Source organism: Lepeophtheirus salmonis, chromosome 12, assembly GCF_016086655.4.
Source record: "Lepeophtheirus salmonis chromosome 12, UVic_Lsal_1.4, whole genome shotgun sequence".
NCBI classification, from domain to species: Eukaryota; Metazoa; Arthropoda; class Copepoda; order Siphonostomatoida; family Caligidae; genus Lepeophtheirus; species Lepeophtheirus salmonis.
In genome coordinates this window covers 4,619,971-4,639,937 of record NC_052142.2, presented here as the reverse complement: position 1 = coordinate 4,639,937, position 19,967 = coordinate 4,619,971, and the positions used below count along the sequence as shown (strand labels likewise).

Below are 19,967 nucleotides of genomic sequence, written 5' to 3'. Positions count from 1 at the left end.
CAACTGTGTAAAAATGTATGAACCCATCTTATTGTTTAGTTTAAAATACCATATATTGCTCTGTTCATCCGTTAAAATTCTTAATAAAAATTTTCCATCACAGTTTGGAACATTAGTTTGGGGTACTATAATAAAGTCTCCTGGGGGAAGAGTAAAAAATGTAACGACTTCTCTTGCAACACTATGGTTTGTAACATCTAACGGTTTTTTTTCTGACACGTAATACGGATTCAAGCGAGTCATTTGTGATGGAACTTCATAAACAGCAAAACCTATATGATGGAGTTTATTTTTCCACTTTCTACCTAGTGGTATTGTATTATATTGTTGAGTGACAGATACAACAACATGACATTTATTTGGAGTACGAGGTATTTGAATATGAAATTGAGGATTTAAAGCAGTAGTTTCTGGATAGGCAGGACTACCTCCAGCATTATAACCCGAACGCCATCGTCTACGTGCAAGTACTGCACGCCAAGGTTTTTTATTATGCAGAGCGGTTTCACTCATCCAATCATCGGGTCCAATATGAACTAGGTCTAACTGAGAAAATTCATAAATAAAATCATCAAAGGAAATCCAAAATTCGCCCTCATTTTGTATACGAATTGAAAGAAGTTCCTTATCCCTTTCCCCTAACTTCTCCCATTCCTTTGATTCTTTTGACCAGGGGCCAATCCATTCTCCTTTACCATAAGGATTTTTCAAACGAACTAAATAAGATTCTCCTCCATGTATTCGTGCAAGACCTGTAATACTGTAGACGTGTGAGGGAATGAGTCCTTGTCGCCCATATAAGCAATTAGGATTATTTTGGTCCTGAAAATCGGAGTACATTAAGTCATTTTATTTTTAAACTAAATAAAACAAGTAAATTATTATACTTCCAAGTAGAAATACATAGTTTGATAAGTACTTGTGCTCAGTGAAATTTATTTCATATGAATAAACGACTGTTAGATAAAAAAATATTAGACTGGTTCATAAAATGTTACTTTCTGTCAAAATAATGGATGGCATCGACCAAAAATACTTTTTTATAAAAAAAATGAAGAAATATAATGTTTGATCCATATTGTTTAGAGGATGTATATAGGCTTTGAAGTTTTTAAATTCATATTTTTTTAGTGAATAACCTGACAATAGTGAATAAAAGTCAAAATAGAGCTATTTGTAAAAAATAACTGTAGATTAATTAACAATATTTTTTTAAACTATAGTTTTCTTCCAAAACCTTACTTTTAGATCAGTCCTATGACTGCGTTTCTAATCAGTCTTTTATATCACCCTCCTCCCCCTCCCCATTTCAGTCTTTTTTTTCTCATCGATCCAATCTTTTTCTCCTATTCCATAATTCTCAAGCCGACTAGTCTAGCTAATACTAAAAAAATGAATGAATGATATGTAGATCATATAATACTAGTGTATTACATGGCTAGATAGACGAAAAATTCACTATAGATCCTATTATGAATCATGTCCTTGTTATAAATTATGATTATGATCGCAACTATTTATGAAACTTCAAAAGCTGAAAGACATATTATAAAAATTCATATAGACCGGTCCTATGACTGATAAAATTAATCAGAACTAAATTTAGAGAAAATGTGTTTTTATAGTTTTTTTAGAATGGATCTACACATTACAGCAACATATTCAAAAATAGTAGTTCATCCCAATGGAAATAATAGTTATAAATATGAGATGTTTGGAGTAATACAAAAACACCACAAACAATCTTTTTAATAATCTAAAGAGAAGTTATACATAATTAAAAACTACATCCTGGTGCATGTAAAATAATAATTCTATCAGTTGACAGCCTCCTTATTCCAGAGGAATATTATTAATACCTTTTTTTAGTTGCTATTACTGTCCAAAAAAAAAAAAAAAAAAAAAAAATCAACAAGGTAACCCTGACAATTGGAAAAATGTTTTAGAGGAGATTAGCTACCATCAGTTGTAACAACGCAGAAGGCAGCCAAGGAAATAAACAAGCACATTAGCATGAATTACTCCGATGTCAATCCCCAATTCTACTCTGATTACAACAGGACATACAACTATAACTCCTCGACAAATATTGTATATTCTTTTATTACTTCTGTATTTTGAATATGTTTGCGATGTAATAAAATTCTAGTTTACTTTAAAGATTTTTTTTTTATGTAACATTTATTGGAATGTTGAGGTTTAAGATTTTGTATTATTTTGATACATCCTTTTATTAAAAAAAAAAAGAAGAACGGGAAAAAAATGTAATAATGATATTAAATACAGAAAAGCAATAATAAACAATAAATTATTTCCGATGTCATAATCAAGATCAACTAAAAATGTATTACTATAAATATTTTAACATATTTCGTGTACAGGTTTATGATGTTTAAAACTCCTCCAGTGTCTATTTCCTTCCTTGAACTTAGGGCGTACAAGATATACAGTGCCTTGGTAAGAACAGCATTAACTTTTTGACTGACTGTCCTTACAAAGAATTTGAAACAATAATCCCATTAGTGCTTGTACCTAAAAAAGTTATCTCAAACCGAAAGAATGTCTATATTAAGTTTAATAGACGTAGAAGTTTATACCTTAACGCGTGTACGACTTATGTTTGATTTCCACTACGCTTTTTAATATTGATTATATAGTTTATGAGTGGTTGTCTGTTTTGTCAAAATCTATTTTTCTTGCCCAGCAGTTGGTAAGATACATCAAATTGAAAATTCTAGCAAGCCCCATGAAATGATGGCGTAACCTTGTATTCCTATTAACCTTGGTATATATATATATTATAATTAAAAAAGAACATCCCGACAAGAAATTATACAAAAAAAAAAAGCATTCTCCATATTTGTCAGTATATAATTTATTTCCAACTTCCAGGTTACCAGATAATTTAAGATGATCAGCGTGGATTATGTCGTATTTATTAGCTTCAGTATATATTATTTGTGGTGTATGTATTTATATCTGTCTATTTATGGGGTTTTTTTTTTATCGGCGTCTCAAAAGTTTGTATTACATGTGTTCATTATAGAATAAAATTCAGTTATTATTAAGTAATACAAGACTACACATAGTGTTAGGAGTAAAACAAAAAAAAATATCTATAGCCCATTACGTGTGCATTGGAATTCTTCCGAGATAGAATATGGCTACAAATAGTAATGGTTTATATCCTCCGAAGCTATTGGATCTCTCTCGCAGTGCTAGTGATAATTTCAAGTAGCTTCGCCAGTAATAAATGATTTACCACAGGATTGGGCAATGATTCCATAGAAAGAAGAAGTTCAATTATCTTAAACCTAGTAGGCGAGGAGGCTATTAGGATCTATAATATATTTGTATGGGCACCCGCGGCAGGAACATAAGGAGAGGCAGTGTATGTCCCAGAGGAGGTTAAGAAAAACCCAGAGTTTATTCTCTTAAAATTTTAATTATGGACTCCAAAGACGAATGCAACGTATGAGATTTATAAATTTAATTGATGTATACGGGGAAAGAGAAAATTTTCATAATTTTCTATCCGAGATTAATACCCTTGTGAATACATGTTCTTATGGAAATATGAGGGACAAGTCTATCAGATATAAAATTGTACTTGGAATAAATAGGGACAAGGTGAGATCAAGGCTGTGTATGAATGCAGAGCGGAGGAATGCTTAGGAAGATGAACTCTTGAGATTAAAAATGAACTGAAGTTTCAGGCACAAGGGATTGGAACCCGAAGATCTAAGAAAGACAAAAGATATCAGGATAAAGTGAAGCAATAAAACTTCAAACCTCAAGGATCAATGAGAAAATAATGCCAGTGTTGGGGAAAAGAAGAACACCCTAGAGACAAATGCCCAGCAAATGCAATAAAGGCAAGCAAACTTGACACTGGGGTAAAGTGTGCAAAAATCAGCAAAGGATAGTTCAAGAGGTTGTGGAGGAATTACCTGGTTCACCAGACTATTTTATAGGAAGGATTAAAGATACATCAATAGAAAACAAGAATAGTGATGGCACTTGGGAGACTAAAGAATGCCTTTATTTCAATATAGATACTGGAGCCGATATAACGATGGTACCCAAAAGCGTTTATAATCTTCATTTCAATAAATATATATTAAGAAAGTATAAACAATTACTGCAAATGAATATACTGTTCATTGGAGAGATTAGGAAAAGGGACTGGAGGATTCACGAATAATTATATGTTCTTTCTTCTGGTTCTCTATTACTTGGGAGAGAGGCCAGTAGTGCCTTAGGAGTAATCAAGTTTATCCAACAAGTAACAACGGATCCGATTAGTTCTCTGGAATTCAAATCAATGTTTCATGAACTTGCAAGGTGAGTACAAAATCAAAATGGAATCGAATGTGGAGCCTTACAGTGTCTTGACTCCATGGAGGATATCAATTCCAATTCCAACTTTAGTAAAACAGGAATTGGAAAAGCTCGTAAAATTAGATGTCATTGAGGCGTGTGTTGAGCCATCGTACTGGTGTTCTGCTATTGTAGTTGTTTCGAAAGGAAAGGACAGAGTTAAAATTTGTGTAAATCTAACCAAATTGTAATTAGCAATGAAAATGGAACAAATTATGCTTCCTACAGTAGATTATACTATTCCCTTAATGGGACGAACCAAGATTTTTTCAAAATTGGAAGCCAACTTAAGATTTCATGAGGTGTGTTTGGAGGAAGAATCCAGAAAGCTTACTACTTTTATAAAGCCGTTTGGGAGGTTCTGGTACAAAGGATACCCTTTGGAATTAAATCAGCCTCTGAGAAGTTTCAGAGTAAAATCTATAGAATTTTGGGAAGACAGCAAGGAGCAGTTTGTCTAATGGATGACATTGTTGTGTTGGAAGAACTCAAGAGGAGCACGATGAACGATTGTTACAAACCTTAAGGAAGTTGAAAGATGCTTGAATCCCATTAAATAAGGAAAAGTGTCAAATCGCTCAAAGCCACACAGATTTCTTGGGTCAATTTTTTTTGATCCAATGGTGTGGAAAGATCAAAATGGAAGGTTGAACCGATCAAGAAGATGAAAGCTCCAGGAAAATATAAGTGAGGTTAGTCGGTCGATAGGAACTGTCAATTATCTCATGAAATTCTTGCCACACATAGAGACCAGGACGCAATTCTTCTAAAATCTACAAGTGGATGATATTGTGTCCAGAGCAGGAAACGGCACTGGAGCATATAAAGAAAAGTCTTACCACTACGCCTTTATAATAAAAATATATACGATTCGTCGTTAGTAGAGAAAGTATCAGCGGACGCTTCTTTTTATGGATTGGGAGGAGTCATCATGCAGAAGCAAGATGATAGATGGGCACCAGTGGCTTACGCTTACAAAGGTATTTAAGAAGCAGAGTGAAGTTAGGCTCAAATCGAGAAAGAAGCTCTAGCGTCAACTTTTGTGTTTGAAAAATTTTCAGATGACATTCTGTGTCATTTATTAGAAACTGATAATAAACTGTTCATTCTATTATTGTTGACGAAGGATTTCGATCAACTTCCAGTAAGGATTCAAAGAATGAAGATGACGCTAATGCAATATTCTTTTATGCCAATATATGTTCCTTGCAAAATTTTGAATACGGCTGATACACTTTCACGATGTCAAATGGATAACATGGAGGAATTTACTTTTTACAAAGAATTGGAATTATATGCAAATCATAAACTAAGAGAAATACTTATCACCAATAGCAAGGTAGAAGAAATTGTAAGTCATCAACAAGAAGATGAAGTTTGTAGACATGATCTATGCATCAGAAGGATGGCCTGATAAACATCTTGTTAAAGGACTTGTCGGACTCTACTACGCTTATCGAGCAGAATTGAAAGTTGTCAGAGGGTTATTGATGATGGGAACTAGGGTTGCCATGCCCTCTGCAATGAAATTGGATTTGTTAGATCGAATACATGAATAACATCAAGGTATTGTTAAATGTAAAGCTTAGTGGCCGGATTAATGAGAAATATTGAAGAACTTATTTAAAAATTCCAGAGATGCCAAGCTACCAGGAAAAATCATCCGGAGCCGTTAATGCCAACAAAGGTTCCTCAAAGGTCATGGCAATATATCGCTATGGATGTCTATAAAGTAAATGGGAAATAGTATATTGTTCTTGTGGAGTATTATTCAAGATGGATTGAGGTGGCTAATTTACAAACGACAACATCGGAAGAAGTCATTGATAGGATGAAAGGTGTATTTTCTAGATTTAATAATCCCAGATCAAGTAAGGTCTGATAACGTCAGTTCTTATGCATCAAGAGAGTTCAAACTATTTACATATTTATTATTTAAATATTTATTGTGTGTTGGACTTTATTTTTCTTGTGAAATATAGGAAAATGGCGTCGTATTGCTGTTTTCTTAACAAAAGACGCGGCGATATACATATAAAGGGGTTCTGAGATCATAAGATTTATGCATTCCTTTATCAGAGTCTTTAATTCTAAATATAGCTAAGAACTTTCTATAATTCATTTAGCGCCTTCGCAGAATCTGCCTAACCTTGATGAGCAAATAGAGAGATTCAAAGACTTTGATAGTGCTCGAAAAATCCATTTTAGTTAGCCCACAATTTTTTTTAATTGTGTAATTCTTGTGCCGATAAATTTCTCTTGTTACCGAATCAATAGGAAAAAATACTAGTACTCTCAGAAATTATAGTTAAAATATCAACATGAAAAGTAGTAACACATAAAAGATGTATAACTATTGATAGAATATGGTTATTCCATACTGTTACGATATCCCACATATTGAAATTAAACGAATTAAAAAAAATTAACAGCTTTCCTCAGTCTAGATAAGATGTAATTTTGATTAATCTTAAAAAAATTTACACCTATCCATGGCCCAAACAGTTTTTCTTTTCTGTGGTCTTGGATTTAAAACAATATTTTGATTAGTTTGCAAAAATAGGGAAGCAACCATTTGACTTAGTATTTTCATAAAAACAAAGCAAAGATATAACTAATATATTTTATTATTTTATAGTCTTGGTGCATTCAATTTCGATATCACAGTAAGGATAATCAAGAAGGAAAGGGTTTAACTCCATATTTGTTGATTTTTAATCTCCTTTGAAAAAGTGTTAATTTGGACAAATATGCCATTATGGTCTGATTGTTGTGTTTTTATCCCACTGTATGACTTCAAATATTATTTTAAGTAGCTCTAAAAAGTACAAGATATATACGGGCGGATGCAGTGGGGGAAAGTTAGTCTATCGATGAGAAAGAAGGCTTCTAATTCCATACTTGGCTACCAGCGTCGAGAAAACCAAATTAGTTAAGAGCTTTAGTAGCTATTGGATGGGAATTTTGCGTAAGCATGACAATGAAAGGCCTTTTATTATAGAAGGACTACTTGATTTTATGGTCAAGATTTCGAACTACAAAATTCAAGAGCATAATTATTCTGGCGGTATATTCCTATAATGTTAATATAAATGTCCTGATATTTACATATTACCACTATAAGATTTTACTCCTTTGTACCGAAATACAAACCTTAGGAACATTCTTTTTTTGATAAAAAAAATGCAATTATATTTCAAGGATATCAAGGAACTCTTATAGTCGGAACTGATGAAATTTTCTTTTGGGATATTGTAGAGAGTATATATTTAAAAAAATTAAATCGCAACTATGCTTACCTTATTTGTTTGATAAGTTTAATCACTTTTTTTGATGTGGTTATGAAAAAGTTCTATTCGGATTAGTTCAAGAATTTTATCTTGTCGGCAAAACATTTTTTATCGGATATCTGAAATAAGTTTACTAGGATCTGTAATTTTTAAAGGGCTGCTATTTATTTATGTTGGTTATTACATTTTTACTTTGTTCGTGTGAGTCTAAATTAAATTTATCACCTCTTAGTAAAGAGGGAAATATTGGAAGCGACTTTTTCAGAAGAATAACTAATCTCTTCTACAGTAGGAGTGCCATTTTGGTTATATTCCCTCGTTCTTACTGAGATGCTTCGTTCTTAGAGAAAATATTTTCAGAAGGGATAGAAGAATAAATATCAACTTTGCATCCTTAGATGTATCTATAGTAGAGATGAGTATCTCACCATTTTTTTATTATATCACAGTATTTCTCTTCCATCCGTCTGTTGTATACAGATCATCCCCGAATACAGAGTTATCGCCCGATAGTAAAGAAACGCCCCACAAAGTGCAAAAGAGATAAGTATATTTCAATATGACATAGAATGTGAAGGAAACAATTTTACATCATATGACTATGGAATTTTATTCCTGCAGATTATACTCAGATGATTTTGAGATAAATATAGATAGGAGAAGATTAGTTCACTTTCATAAAATTCCACAATTGGAGGAAAGAAAAAAAAAACGATTTAAAAACGGGAATAATATGGAGTAATACTTCGTTCTATGTATAGTAATTATATTTAGTAATAATTTTTCCATTAGACAACTGACTAGTTTCAAATCTAATTGTGTACAGATAAATATGAGTGAAAGATCCCGGGCAGGTTACAAATGGCTAGAATATAATAACAAGCTGCATTCACTAAAAAGGTTGATACAACTGGATTGGAAAACCAGATAAATGTGAAGGTAATGAATAGGCACCACTGGCAACAAATTTTACCTGATGAGTATTATGAGAGAATTGCTTTGTTGTGCAAATTTTTAATTAGATTCTTGTATGCACCAAAAAAGCTGGAGTAATCCATGGGCAATTTTTCTACCAAAGCCTGATAAAATTGACTACTGTAGTATCACCAGCTGGATGTATTATGTATGATGATGTGAACGATAGTTATTATTGTATATATATATTTCTCAGATTTAAGCTATTATGAGTTATTGTTATTTTAATATTATGTATGGTGATAAATGATGTGTTGAGAGGTTTATTGCTGAGTTGTGTGTCTGGATATGAGACGCGTATGATGGTAATCACCAAGGCCAAACATCACATGCTGGGAGCAGGTGATGAGGTGAATTGGAGAGTTCTAGAACAACTAGCATTATACCCCAAACGTCTATAAATATATGTTATGATGTATGTAGGGGAATCAATCGCCAGATTATCTCCGAAGAACTAAGTAATAAATAAGGCAGTGTGCAAACGTACTACGTGATTCTTATTATCAACCCTAAACTCCAAAACAACAACTTAAGGTAGGCCTAATAGTTATCCCATTGATCACAGCGGTGTTCTCATTTGACTCTCACTAAATTGTATCCTGAGAAGGAATGCTTATCAAATATTGATCTTATATTAATCCAAACTAAAAAATATAAGTAAACTTTGTAGTAGCCTTTTCCACGATTGCTAGAAAAGGACACTACACTACATTGTTTCAAAAGCCTATAAACTAATCACACTAACTAATACCATATTAAAATCAATTGAGAGAGTAATATATTGGCACATTGAGTCCATGAAGTTGAACGTTTCTATGATAAATCAATTCGGATTTTGAAAAAGAAAGGCCACAGATTCAGCGATAAGAAAAGTAATAGATAAGGCTGAAAGTGCGGTACTTCGAAAAAACATGACATAATAGTGTTTTTTGACATAAAAGGAACTTTTGGTAATCTTCCATTTAAGCTATAAAAAAAGCTTTGGTTATGTTTGGCAATGATGACTGACCAAAGAAATGGTACAAGTATTTTTAAAAAACATTGAAGGGGGAAAAATTCTCAACAAGGATGTAAAGTCTCATTTACTCCAACAAAAGTAGGTCTACAAGGAGCAATTTTATCTTCATTTGTGTGGAACTGTTCTATTCAGCATATAAGCAATATACCCAAGCCTGAAATACATATTGACAGTTGAATTTGGAGATGATATATCTGTGATATTGACTGTAAAAGATGTCAACTATGGGTTCTATCCTAAAAAAACGGGTGAATGAAATGAGCAGATCTGTGGAATAGATTGGTATTAAGTTTAGTGAGAATAAAACGAAAGTAATGTTATATACATTGTTTCCCATCCCAAAGTAAATACACTGATGTTGCATATGAACGGAACAATGATAGAATGGGTAAGCCAGTACAAGTATCTGGGTTTAGTTATTGATATAATATTGAATTGGAACGCACTTTTGGATTACATTATCAATAAGGCTAAAAGAGATTTATTCTCTGCCCGTAAAATGATTGCAACGCAGTGGGTTTTAAAACCACAGTATACTGAATTGAGACGTAAGGTCTAGGTTGAATCGATTTTGGATTACAGAGCAGGAATACGGGCACTCCCTATAATAACGGAGAAGTTCCAGATTGAAAGTTGAGAAGAATAAAGAGATTAGCATGCCTACTGTTTTGTAGTGTGATAAGATCTACACCAACTAGAGCTATGAAAATTTTGTTTAATGTCGAAAATTTACACCTAAGCATAAAAAGACGAGCACTAGCAACCTGTAGGAGAATAGAAGAAGACATTAGTATAAACCTGGAAAACTACAAATAAAACCAAAGGAGGGGCTTGGCTGATGCAAAAAGAGTTGAAATCAATTTTAAATTTCTTTGAAGCACCAAGAGAGGTTACTGAGAAAAAAAAATTGTATAGTATTTCACTTGAAATAGAGGAACAAGGAGGAAAGATTAATTCAAAATTTATCAACGTTTGTACAGATAGTTCAAAAATCGATGACAAAGTTGGATATGGCTGGTCTATAACTTATGAAGATACTTGTGTCATGGAAGGCGCTGGCAACTTAAAATGGTAGAATACTGTTTTTCAAGCAGAACTGGAGCTTATGTTAAAGGCATTACGTACTCTCAATAATTGAGAAAGGTTCGTTCAAATGCCTATCAAAATTTTCCTGGACAGTTCAGCTGCTATTAGTTATATAGCTAAAAATGAATGCTTCTTTACGGGTGAACAAGTTAAGGGGATAGAATATATAAAATGTTTGAAAAGGAATGTGACAATAACATGGATTAAAGGTCATTGGGATTATACAGGAAATTAATATGCAAATGCACTTGCCAAGAACGGCAAAGTTATTCAAGAAGAATAGGAAGTATAAGTTCCCCAAAGTGCACTTTTGTCCAAGATAAATATATACATAAGGAAAACATAGAAATGGGAATGGATAGAAGACACATCGTGTCGACAAGGAAAATTCTTTTTGGAGGGGCCTAGTTCAGAATAGAAACATTTTAAAAACAGGAGATCATCTATAAATTATAATTGGCTTTATTAGAGGACATATTCCCTTAAGTAAGCATGTAAAGGGGATGGGAATTGTGGTAAATGCATAATTCAGATTGTTAGGAGATAAAACTGAGACTCCAGTTCATTTATGGGTAGTGTGTGATACCCTAGAGAGTATAAGAAGGGAAATATGGAAGATTCGGCCTAATAAAAGAGAAATCTTATTCTACATTGGACCCATTGAGAAGACTGGTTAGTTTAATGACATTTTTTAAATTGGTGTTGTTACTTTTATAGAATGTTTTAGGGCATTGTTTTGGTTTTGTAAATTTTTGTTGTAAAATATGGGAATTAAGTATATGAAAATATTTCCAGTCTTAGTGGTATATGTTACACGAGTTGCCGTATTTAATTGGGATTTCCATGGCTTTAGGCGAGGTGGCTATCTCGTCTACGTATCTTAAGGCGTGTAATAGTAAAAAAAAAATTAAATGAAGGAATAGCCCCTTTTGGGAATTAACTTTGAGTGAGTAGAGTATTTACAAACAGGGCTGAATGGATTTGGAATCGCGTAATCCAAATGTTGGATTCAGACCCATGATTACTAAATAATATTTATAATGAAGAACCCTTAGTTTTTATATGTTTTTAGTCCAAATGAAATTGTTATTGTGGATATTTTTTATGGATTTATAACTTAAATTTGATCTCAGGATTGAAAATTCTGCTTTGCATATAAATATAGATTTGAAGTTTGTCACATATTTTTATTTTGTATTTTGGATGAAAATTTTTTATTCCAGCTACACAGCCCAGATAATAATTATTCTTGGTATACTTTTTTTTACAGTCTAATATAATTAATAATGACAAAACTTCATAATATAAATAAATTTATTGTTTATAGATACAGAGGTTTAACTCTGATAGTTTAACAAAATTTATTTATTTTTGAAGATAGCCTTTTCCCATTTATTATTTCTTTATTACTATTTTTAATTAATTAATAATTCTTCATGCAGATACGAAATATTTTAAATGCTGTTTCCATGCCAAAATTTTATTTTTTTGCGCTTACATTCAATACAAACTGTCTTAATAATTTTGGAAATTTAGGGCAAATGAATTTTTATAGCTAAATACTACCTTTAAATATTCAAAAGCTATTTTTCCAAAAAATAATCTTGATGCAGAAGATTTTTAAATTATGCTTTTTACGAATCGAGTCACTCACTGTTTTTTTCCGAGGGGTATGTTAAATTACCCCGATAAACTTGTAGGATGTCGTCTTCAATTTCTGATATATTTTTCATTCCTTCAAAATTTCTTGACTTTGAATGATCCAATTGACACAAATCCATTTGTTTGGTGTGAAATTCTTGTTTGTAAGATGTGCAATATTTTTAACTTTTTTAAAACTAAAAGCAACATAGCCTGCGATGTATCAAATTAGTTTTCTGTTTAGTTGCTTCGTCAGCTTTAATTAATTTTGAAACTCTTATGGAATGAGTGCATACATTGGAATTTCTTATTGGATTTAATTCGATGGACATATTTTTATTTCTTCTTGATTAGATATTCTAAGAAAATTTTTTAATCTTTACTTTTTTTCCGATGCTAAAATTGGACGAGCATTTGTAAAATAATTTAGTCCAGGTAGCCGCTTATATTCATGGAAGCGAAATTCAATACCATCACTTTGTAATTTTGCTGTTAAAACATAATCAACTTTTAAATCGGATATTAAAAATCCACATAGATCAGCAATACAGGCAGTAGAGTGTTCTAGGGTCAAATAAGTTTTTTATACTTTATTATATTTCTGGTACACTTGCATCTTTCAGACAAAATAACATTATAAATTTTGTTTTGTTAATGAAACTGATATCTTTCAGAAGTAAATTATTCATTGTCTTAAAAATAAGATCATCAAATGTGTCGTCTGTTGTTGGTTTTAAAGTTATTTTCTTAACTGCAACAATAATTTTTTCACATACCGTAGCATTTTTATAGTTCTCTTCTTTAATGGTTTATTTTTGGGGAAAATTGAAGGGTAAGCCTCAGGTTTAAGTGTTTGTGCTTTCTGTCCTTTAGGAATATAAAAATAATCTCTTGCATTAAAATTGAATGAGCAAACTACAGAATTACACGTAAGCATCTATGAGAATTCGTGACGGGTCATATTGATCCATTTATGCTTACGAATTAAGGCTTTGGAAAATCGATGTAGTCTGACACCTGAAGGAAGTGTCTTATCCGCTCCAGTTCGACACCCAACATAAACATACTTGTTTACCATAATGAATGAATTATTTTATTATTACAAGATTAATATTTCTTTTTTAAATAAATATATCATTTGAATTAAACTGAAACTACTTAATCTTGTAAAAACACAAACTAAAGTTGATTCTTTATTTGTAAAGGGCAAATTTATCCGTTTAAATAATGAATTCAATTATTTTTTGACGATTTATTTTAGAATACCTTTTTAAAAATATCTACTTTGATTTTGAGCTTTGAACATGGAGTGAGTTCATTATTTTCGCCTCAAAAATCATTTTTGGGGATTTAAAATGCTAACCCGAAATGGAAAAGTTAAGTTAAACACCACGTGATGTTGTTGAAAAACTACAACAACGACAAACTATTACTCTTTTATAATTGAAAAAGATAATATGATTTTACCAACGGGAAATTGTCATAAAAATTGATGTTTATCACCACAACAGGTTACGTGATTGGAGTTTGTGCTCCTCCAGATGGAATAAAAACTAATTGGCAGATCATTAGAAGTCAACAAATGTGAAATAGGCCTCATCAATGATAATTCGTTTTTTATTGCATCCTCACAACTCAAACTATATTAATCCTATGGTGTATCCATCTCATCTTGCTCTTTTTTTTCCGTTCTTCTTCTCATTAATTTGTCTACTGTCTTAATTAATTTTAGTTCTTCCATTCTACAATGATAACTATGATTGATGGCATTATTTAGTCATATGACGACTGTAACAATATCTGTATTGTATCATAATAGGATATTTAGGTATTGCATTATTAGTAATGCAGATCGTTTATATTTTTTAGCTAGCTCGTTTTCTTTTTATTTTTTGAATTGGTAATACGAAAAATGTATTTTCGTTTCCTTAGCTGTTGTGATTATTATTCAACTCCTGAGTGGTAAACTTCATCTCCTACTAAAATCAATAATATTCAAAAGCTGATTGAACATTCGTTTGTGCTCATAAAAGACGGAGATAACCTTGAGGATTTGTTGTAAAGTTATAAATGTAAGTCTTTGTTGGATTCAGAGTATAATTTTGGAGTGACATCGGAGTAAGTCATGCCAATGTCCTTGTTTATTTCCTTCTCTTTCTCCTCCCTCGTCATAGCTGCTTCTAACTAATCTAATAAAATTTCATGACAGTCAAGCTGCTCTCCTTCAATACATTTTTCGAATTGCCATTGTTAGAATGTTGATTTTCAGTTTCTTTTTTTAATATATCTAAAATAAACATAATTTTAATCACTATGGACGATAATATTATGACACATCTATACTTACACACCCGATTTAAGGACAAAAATTGAAAATCAAATGTATCATATGATACACTTGCCCAATGATTTCGTAGCGTATGAATTTGATTATTTTCTATTGATATATCTGACAGGAGATTGATATTGAATAAAGAAAATTGGTTGTAACATCATAATTATTAACTTGGGAAACAACACGGATAGTCGGAAAGAGAAGTGCTTGACGTGTATGAAAAGAAATTTCATTTATGATGGTTTGAATCGATCTTTCCAACAGAGAATTCGGATATATCGATCTGCATCCACTCGTTCTTCCCCTTTGTAGGAATTTATATTTTCCCTTTTGATATCCTTGACATAACAAGTCTTCGGATCTTCTCTTTAAATTAATGTTTTACTCATTCAAGCAATATTGTGCAGATGTCCCTTAGCATCAAGGTCTTCGATAGTTACTTCCTATATTTTTAGTCATCACCTCTTCAGAAATAATAATATAAAGAAATTCCCGCCGGTTGAAATCCACATATATTATTGTAATTTAAGCCACATAACACAAAAATTATTATTAAATCTTCATCCGCAATAGGTTTGGAATAAATAGTAGTCTAAAAAAAATCACGTTTTTAGGGGATAATTTCGGTTCAAATCTATACTTAGATATAAAATAAATATATACATAAACGAAAAAAATTTAAAATCATTTTATAAAAACAATGCAGCATATGAAAGATTATTCATTTATTATGTTGTCTTAATCACAATTTCTAAAATTTGTGTTTGATAATTCAAAAATCAAATTAAATAAAGGATCTTATTTGGAAGCTAATATTTTTTTCAATTGCTTGATATTATAGCTATAACTAAAGAATAAACAAGGTCCAGAAACATGTGACATAATTTTTATTCGAAATGCCTTAGCCTTGACCAAAGTAAGAAGTCTCTCTGGAAAGGAATTACATGCTGCAGGCACCATGTCCACGAAGATAGAACACAAGACAGCTAGCAGTTTCGCCTTCAGGTCATCCAAATTCTTACTGGGGATTTCCACAAGCTCTTCTCACAAGAATGAACCACAAGGAGTAATCCATGACGTTTAGATCCTGGTTGGATGGGGGGGGCATAATATTTTGTCGGTGAAGCCACTCAAATTGACCTCACACCACTGCAGCGTCTCTCTGGATATGTTTGAGAGGCACCATCCTGTCAGAAGGTATATGGCTCATTTTGGAAGTACTGTTTGGCCCATGGAACAAGATGTTTCCAAATGGGGCTGTTGTTCTCCTTGTTGTTGATCCTCACCCAGTCGGCAAAAACACCCGGGGGACTTCTCTGTTTCAGCGACAGTCCCTAAACAATCACAGAATTTGTCTTCTGTAGTCTGTTGACTCCATCGTCACCCAGCTCACCTATTTTGGCCAGAATCTGATCATTTTGGGGGTTAAAAGCCTGTTCCCAAGGGAAAATATTATCATCACTGGATACAATGTTGGGAGTAGTACCAGTCCTGAGTTTCTGAAAAATGGCATTGCTTCTTTCAAGTCTTTTATCCTTGATCTTGCTTGACAGGTGCTGTTGCCTCTTCAATTTGTGGGGATAGATACCCAAATCATCTGGGATAAGGTATCTCGTTGTTGTTGCATCTATGTTAAAATCTTAAGCTATCTTGGTACCTTGACAACTCCGGGCGTCCTTTTTGACCTTGGTCTCCAAGATCTAGGTCTGCCCTTGATATATTGAGTCTCAATGGTTCTCTGACAAGCATGGGGCTGACCTCTAGGCTTTTCAAGTTCCTCAAATGATAGGTTGATATTTTCCCTTCAGGTACTCCTTGATTATAGAATCACTTTCAGCTCCATTATGGGTTGAAAAAATAGTTATTTAATTCAAATAAGGGGAATAGGGAGGGGTATAGAACGGGGTTATCTAGTTTTGACGCAACTAGAGTTTAAACATAACATCTTGCAACCTAACATATAGTTATTTTGTATAAAGTTCATATAATAGGACTTTCCACATACCCAGTAGTACGGGGAAAACTGAAGGAACACTTCCTATAGCTACATGGATATGGAAAATACAAGAACACGATACTTGCTGAATTTAAGGTGAAGAGAACCAGCTGCAACAGCAGCTCTTCAGAACAACAACGTTGTCCACATATTGTGTGCCAGCAAATCGTACCATACTCTCTTACTGCAAAGAAAACCTTAGAGATACTCATATCGTTTCTAACAACATATTTTTTTGTGAAATCATTTTCGAGGACAGTTAACATAAAAACGAAGAAAAAGAACAGATTATGTTGGGGAAACGATATGAAATTGGCACTTGCAAAAGTAAAGACAATTTGTGTCTGAATGTCAACAATAAAAGACACATTGATTTGTAGCAAATATTCATTTAGTTATGGTCTAGACTATATGTCTCTTTTTATTTGTGACCACATCATTTTATTTTTGTAGTAACGTACAATGGTGCCCTGTCTCAATACAATACAAAATATAAAGTTGATCTATGTACAAAACAAAAACTCTATACAAGTGTCACAAAATAAGTCATAAATATTACAACTGCACGAATATATGTATAATGTATACAGTTGATATGCAATTGTGATCTTCATAATAAGAAATGCAGTTCTTAACTGGTCGGGGAATGCATTCAGGTCAGTTTATAGCCAAAAATTTAGAAAAATGATTACGAACTAATATTCTTACATTAATGCCTCTAGAAACTATAAACACTCTGGATATTTGGGTAATCAGCTAACAGAAGAAATTTAAAGGGGTTTGAAAAAATCAGCAAAGCCATTAAAAACAAATCAGAAGGCTCAAAAAAAAAAAAAAATAGGAAAAAAAATCTAGTGCAACTTGGCCTGACAATTAAAAATTAAAGTCCATCAAGGTCCAGGTGTTGCAGTCCCAATTTGGCCCAACTATGATGAGGTAAAAATTGAGCCCTCTCCAAAAGTTGGTTTAGGTTCGGTCTCAACTTATTTTTCTTCCCACCCATTATGGCACACCTGAATGAACGGTACTCTTACCATTTGTCAGTATTGTCTATGCCGAGCGTCGGTCTTGCTTGTAAATAAGGTTACTCGGGAAAAATATTTCTGCTCCTCTGTTTTTTTAAGAAGGGAGGATGTTAAAAATACATTTGAGGTTCCCTTGAATAAAAACACTGCCTCTAGGCACATTTAGAGGCTGGCCTAATAAACTGGCTGGATACTATTTTGAGGCTTTAAAAAGACAATTATAATAAATTGACACCATTTTATAAAAATTGGGTGTATCATTTTTATCAGTATATTACAGCACTGTATTTTTCAGGACCCCTGAGATTGCCTGTTTTACTTTTAGTAAGCTACACTCTTCAGGCTCATTTGACGTACTGTGAAACAAAAAGGACTAAATATAATAACTATTTTTTTGAAGGTTGGAGCTTTTATACAAGATAAATATTAAACGAATAATAAAATAATTCAAAAATGAACGAATTAACCGAAAAAAAAAAAAAAAAAAAAAAAATCAACGGCGAACGGAAAGTTTTTACAAAATGAAGGATTGAACGGAAAAAAAGTGAACGGGTATAAGTTTGTGCAAAGTTGAGTGAAAAAAGTTCCAAAACTAAATGTAAATTACTCAATTAAATTACTAAATAAATACTAATCAAATACATTCGATATAAAGCGTATTTAAATTATGGTTGATATCATTGTTTCTAATATATAAATTTCTGTTTACAATTCATCAAATATTTAACACAATTTTATTGAACTGCGGAATATATTTCACGCATTATATTGTTTACTTAGCCATAGTAGTTTTTTTTTTTTTAAATGCTTTATTTGTATTGATTTTTATGTAAAAATGGCATTATTCTAAAAAAAATTACTTTCAAAGGCTGTATGCAAATTTTTACCACCAAGATAGAAATAATAAATATATCAGAATTATTTTTTGAATAAGTATACTTGATATAGACAAAAACAGTATCTATTAGTGAATTGTTGTTGTTGTTTTCTCCAATATTTACATAATTGATTTTCAGACAAGTTACATTCGTGATTTTCAAGCATTTACATCCCTAGGCCTATATATCACATATTGCCGAAAACATAGAATTGTGTCTAACACTTAATACTTAAGCTTCTACCTTTTTATAAAATAAATAGAAATTTGAACTCTTGTTCAAATATATTTCCAATAATATAATCAAAAATAACGGTTCCAGCGTAGTCAAGTCATTGAAAATTGAATCAATATTCAATTGAAATTTAGGAAGTACTCTGATTCCTCAAAAAAGTAATACCATTTAAAAAATTTATAACTAATAGACTAAACTATAAAATTTTTAATTAATAGACTAAACTATAAAAATTTTAATTAATAGACTAAACTATAAAATTTTTAATTAATAGACTAAACTATTAAAATTTTAATTAATAGACTAAACTATAAAAATTTTAATTAATAGACTAAACTATAAAAATTTTAATTAATAGACTAAATATTATTCACATGGCTTAAACTTAATATTTTTTCATTTATGTACAAAAATAAACATTTTTTACTATGTCCCGAAACATTTTAAGAACCAGTTGAACATATATATATGTTGCAAATATATTTTTGCATTTATATTACAGAATTTGCTAAATATATATTGATAAAATGTAAATTTTAGAATGTGAAAGTTAGAATATTCCTCAAAAACTATTTTTTGACCAACTTTTTTTATTTCAAACACAAATTTATTTCATTTTCTAAACTGTTGGTAGCTCATCCCCGTTTATAATGTCCGTAGTTTCTGCTATCAAATGAATAAATTTCATATTAAAAAAATAAAGATATGGTGAAAAAAAAGTGGAATTTTTACCTGAGCAGCATTCTCACAATAATTTAAGTCTACACATAAAGATTAAACATATAACTAAAATGAAATAATAAATGAGATTTAAACATTTTAAAGTAAATCTGATACCTCTTATGTTCAAATAGACTCTACTTTATCAAATGTGCCATAATATTAAAAAAAAAAAAACTTTTCTTTTCACAAAAATCCGACGTTGAGCTATAATTTCTTTTGATATATTTGTTTTAAAAATTGATGGTCGATGATTTTTTTATTATTATTTTTTTCAGTGGAAAAAGTAGGTATGTAATTTTTAAGAATCTTAAAAAATATACCACTTCAAACATCAGTTACAATCAATACTAAACAAAAAAAAAGGTATATGTAGATTTAACACTTAC

The 19,967-nt window shown here is 31.6% G+C and overlaps 1 protein-coding gene and 1 long non-coding RNA gene across 13 annotated transcripts in view; both read right to left on the bottom strand.

Moving 5' to 3' along the window:
• The window catches only part of LOC121126762 (calpain-11), a 99,561-nt gene that overhangs the window by 22,223 nt on the left and 57,371 nt on the right, over positions 1–19,967 (bottom strand). For 9 of the 12 annotated variants that reach the window (XM_071892277.1, XM_040722099.2, XM_040722090.2 and 6 more), the window contains one exon: positions 5–822. In XM_071892277.1, the coding sequence (XP_071748378.1) occupies positions 5–822 (818 nt within the window). The remainder of the gene's footprint in view (positions 1–4; positions 823–19,967) is intronic. The other 3 variants (XM_071892278.1, XM_071892275.1, XM_071892274.1) reach the window with 1 other exon arrangement.
• LOC139906840 (uncharacterized) lies at positions 2,206–19,961 on the bottom strand. Its single transcript, XR_011782864.1, has 2 exons — positions 19,591–19,961; positions 2,206–19,521 (listed from the first exon to the last, which is right to left on the bottom strand). It is a non-coding gene; the product is annotated as an uncharacterized lncRNA (long non-coding RNA).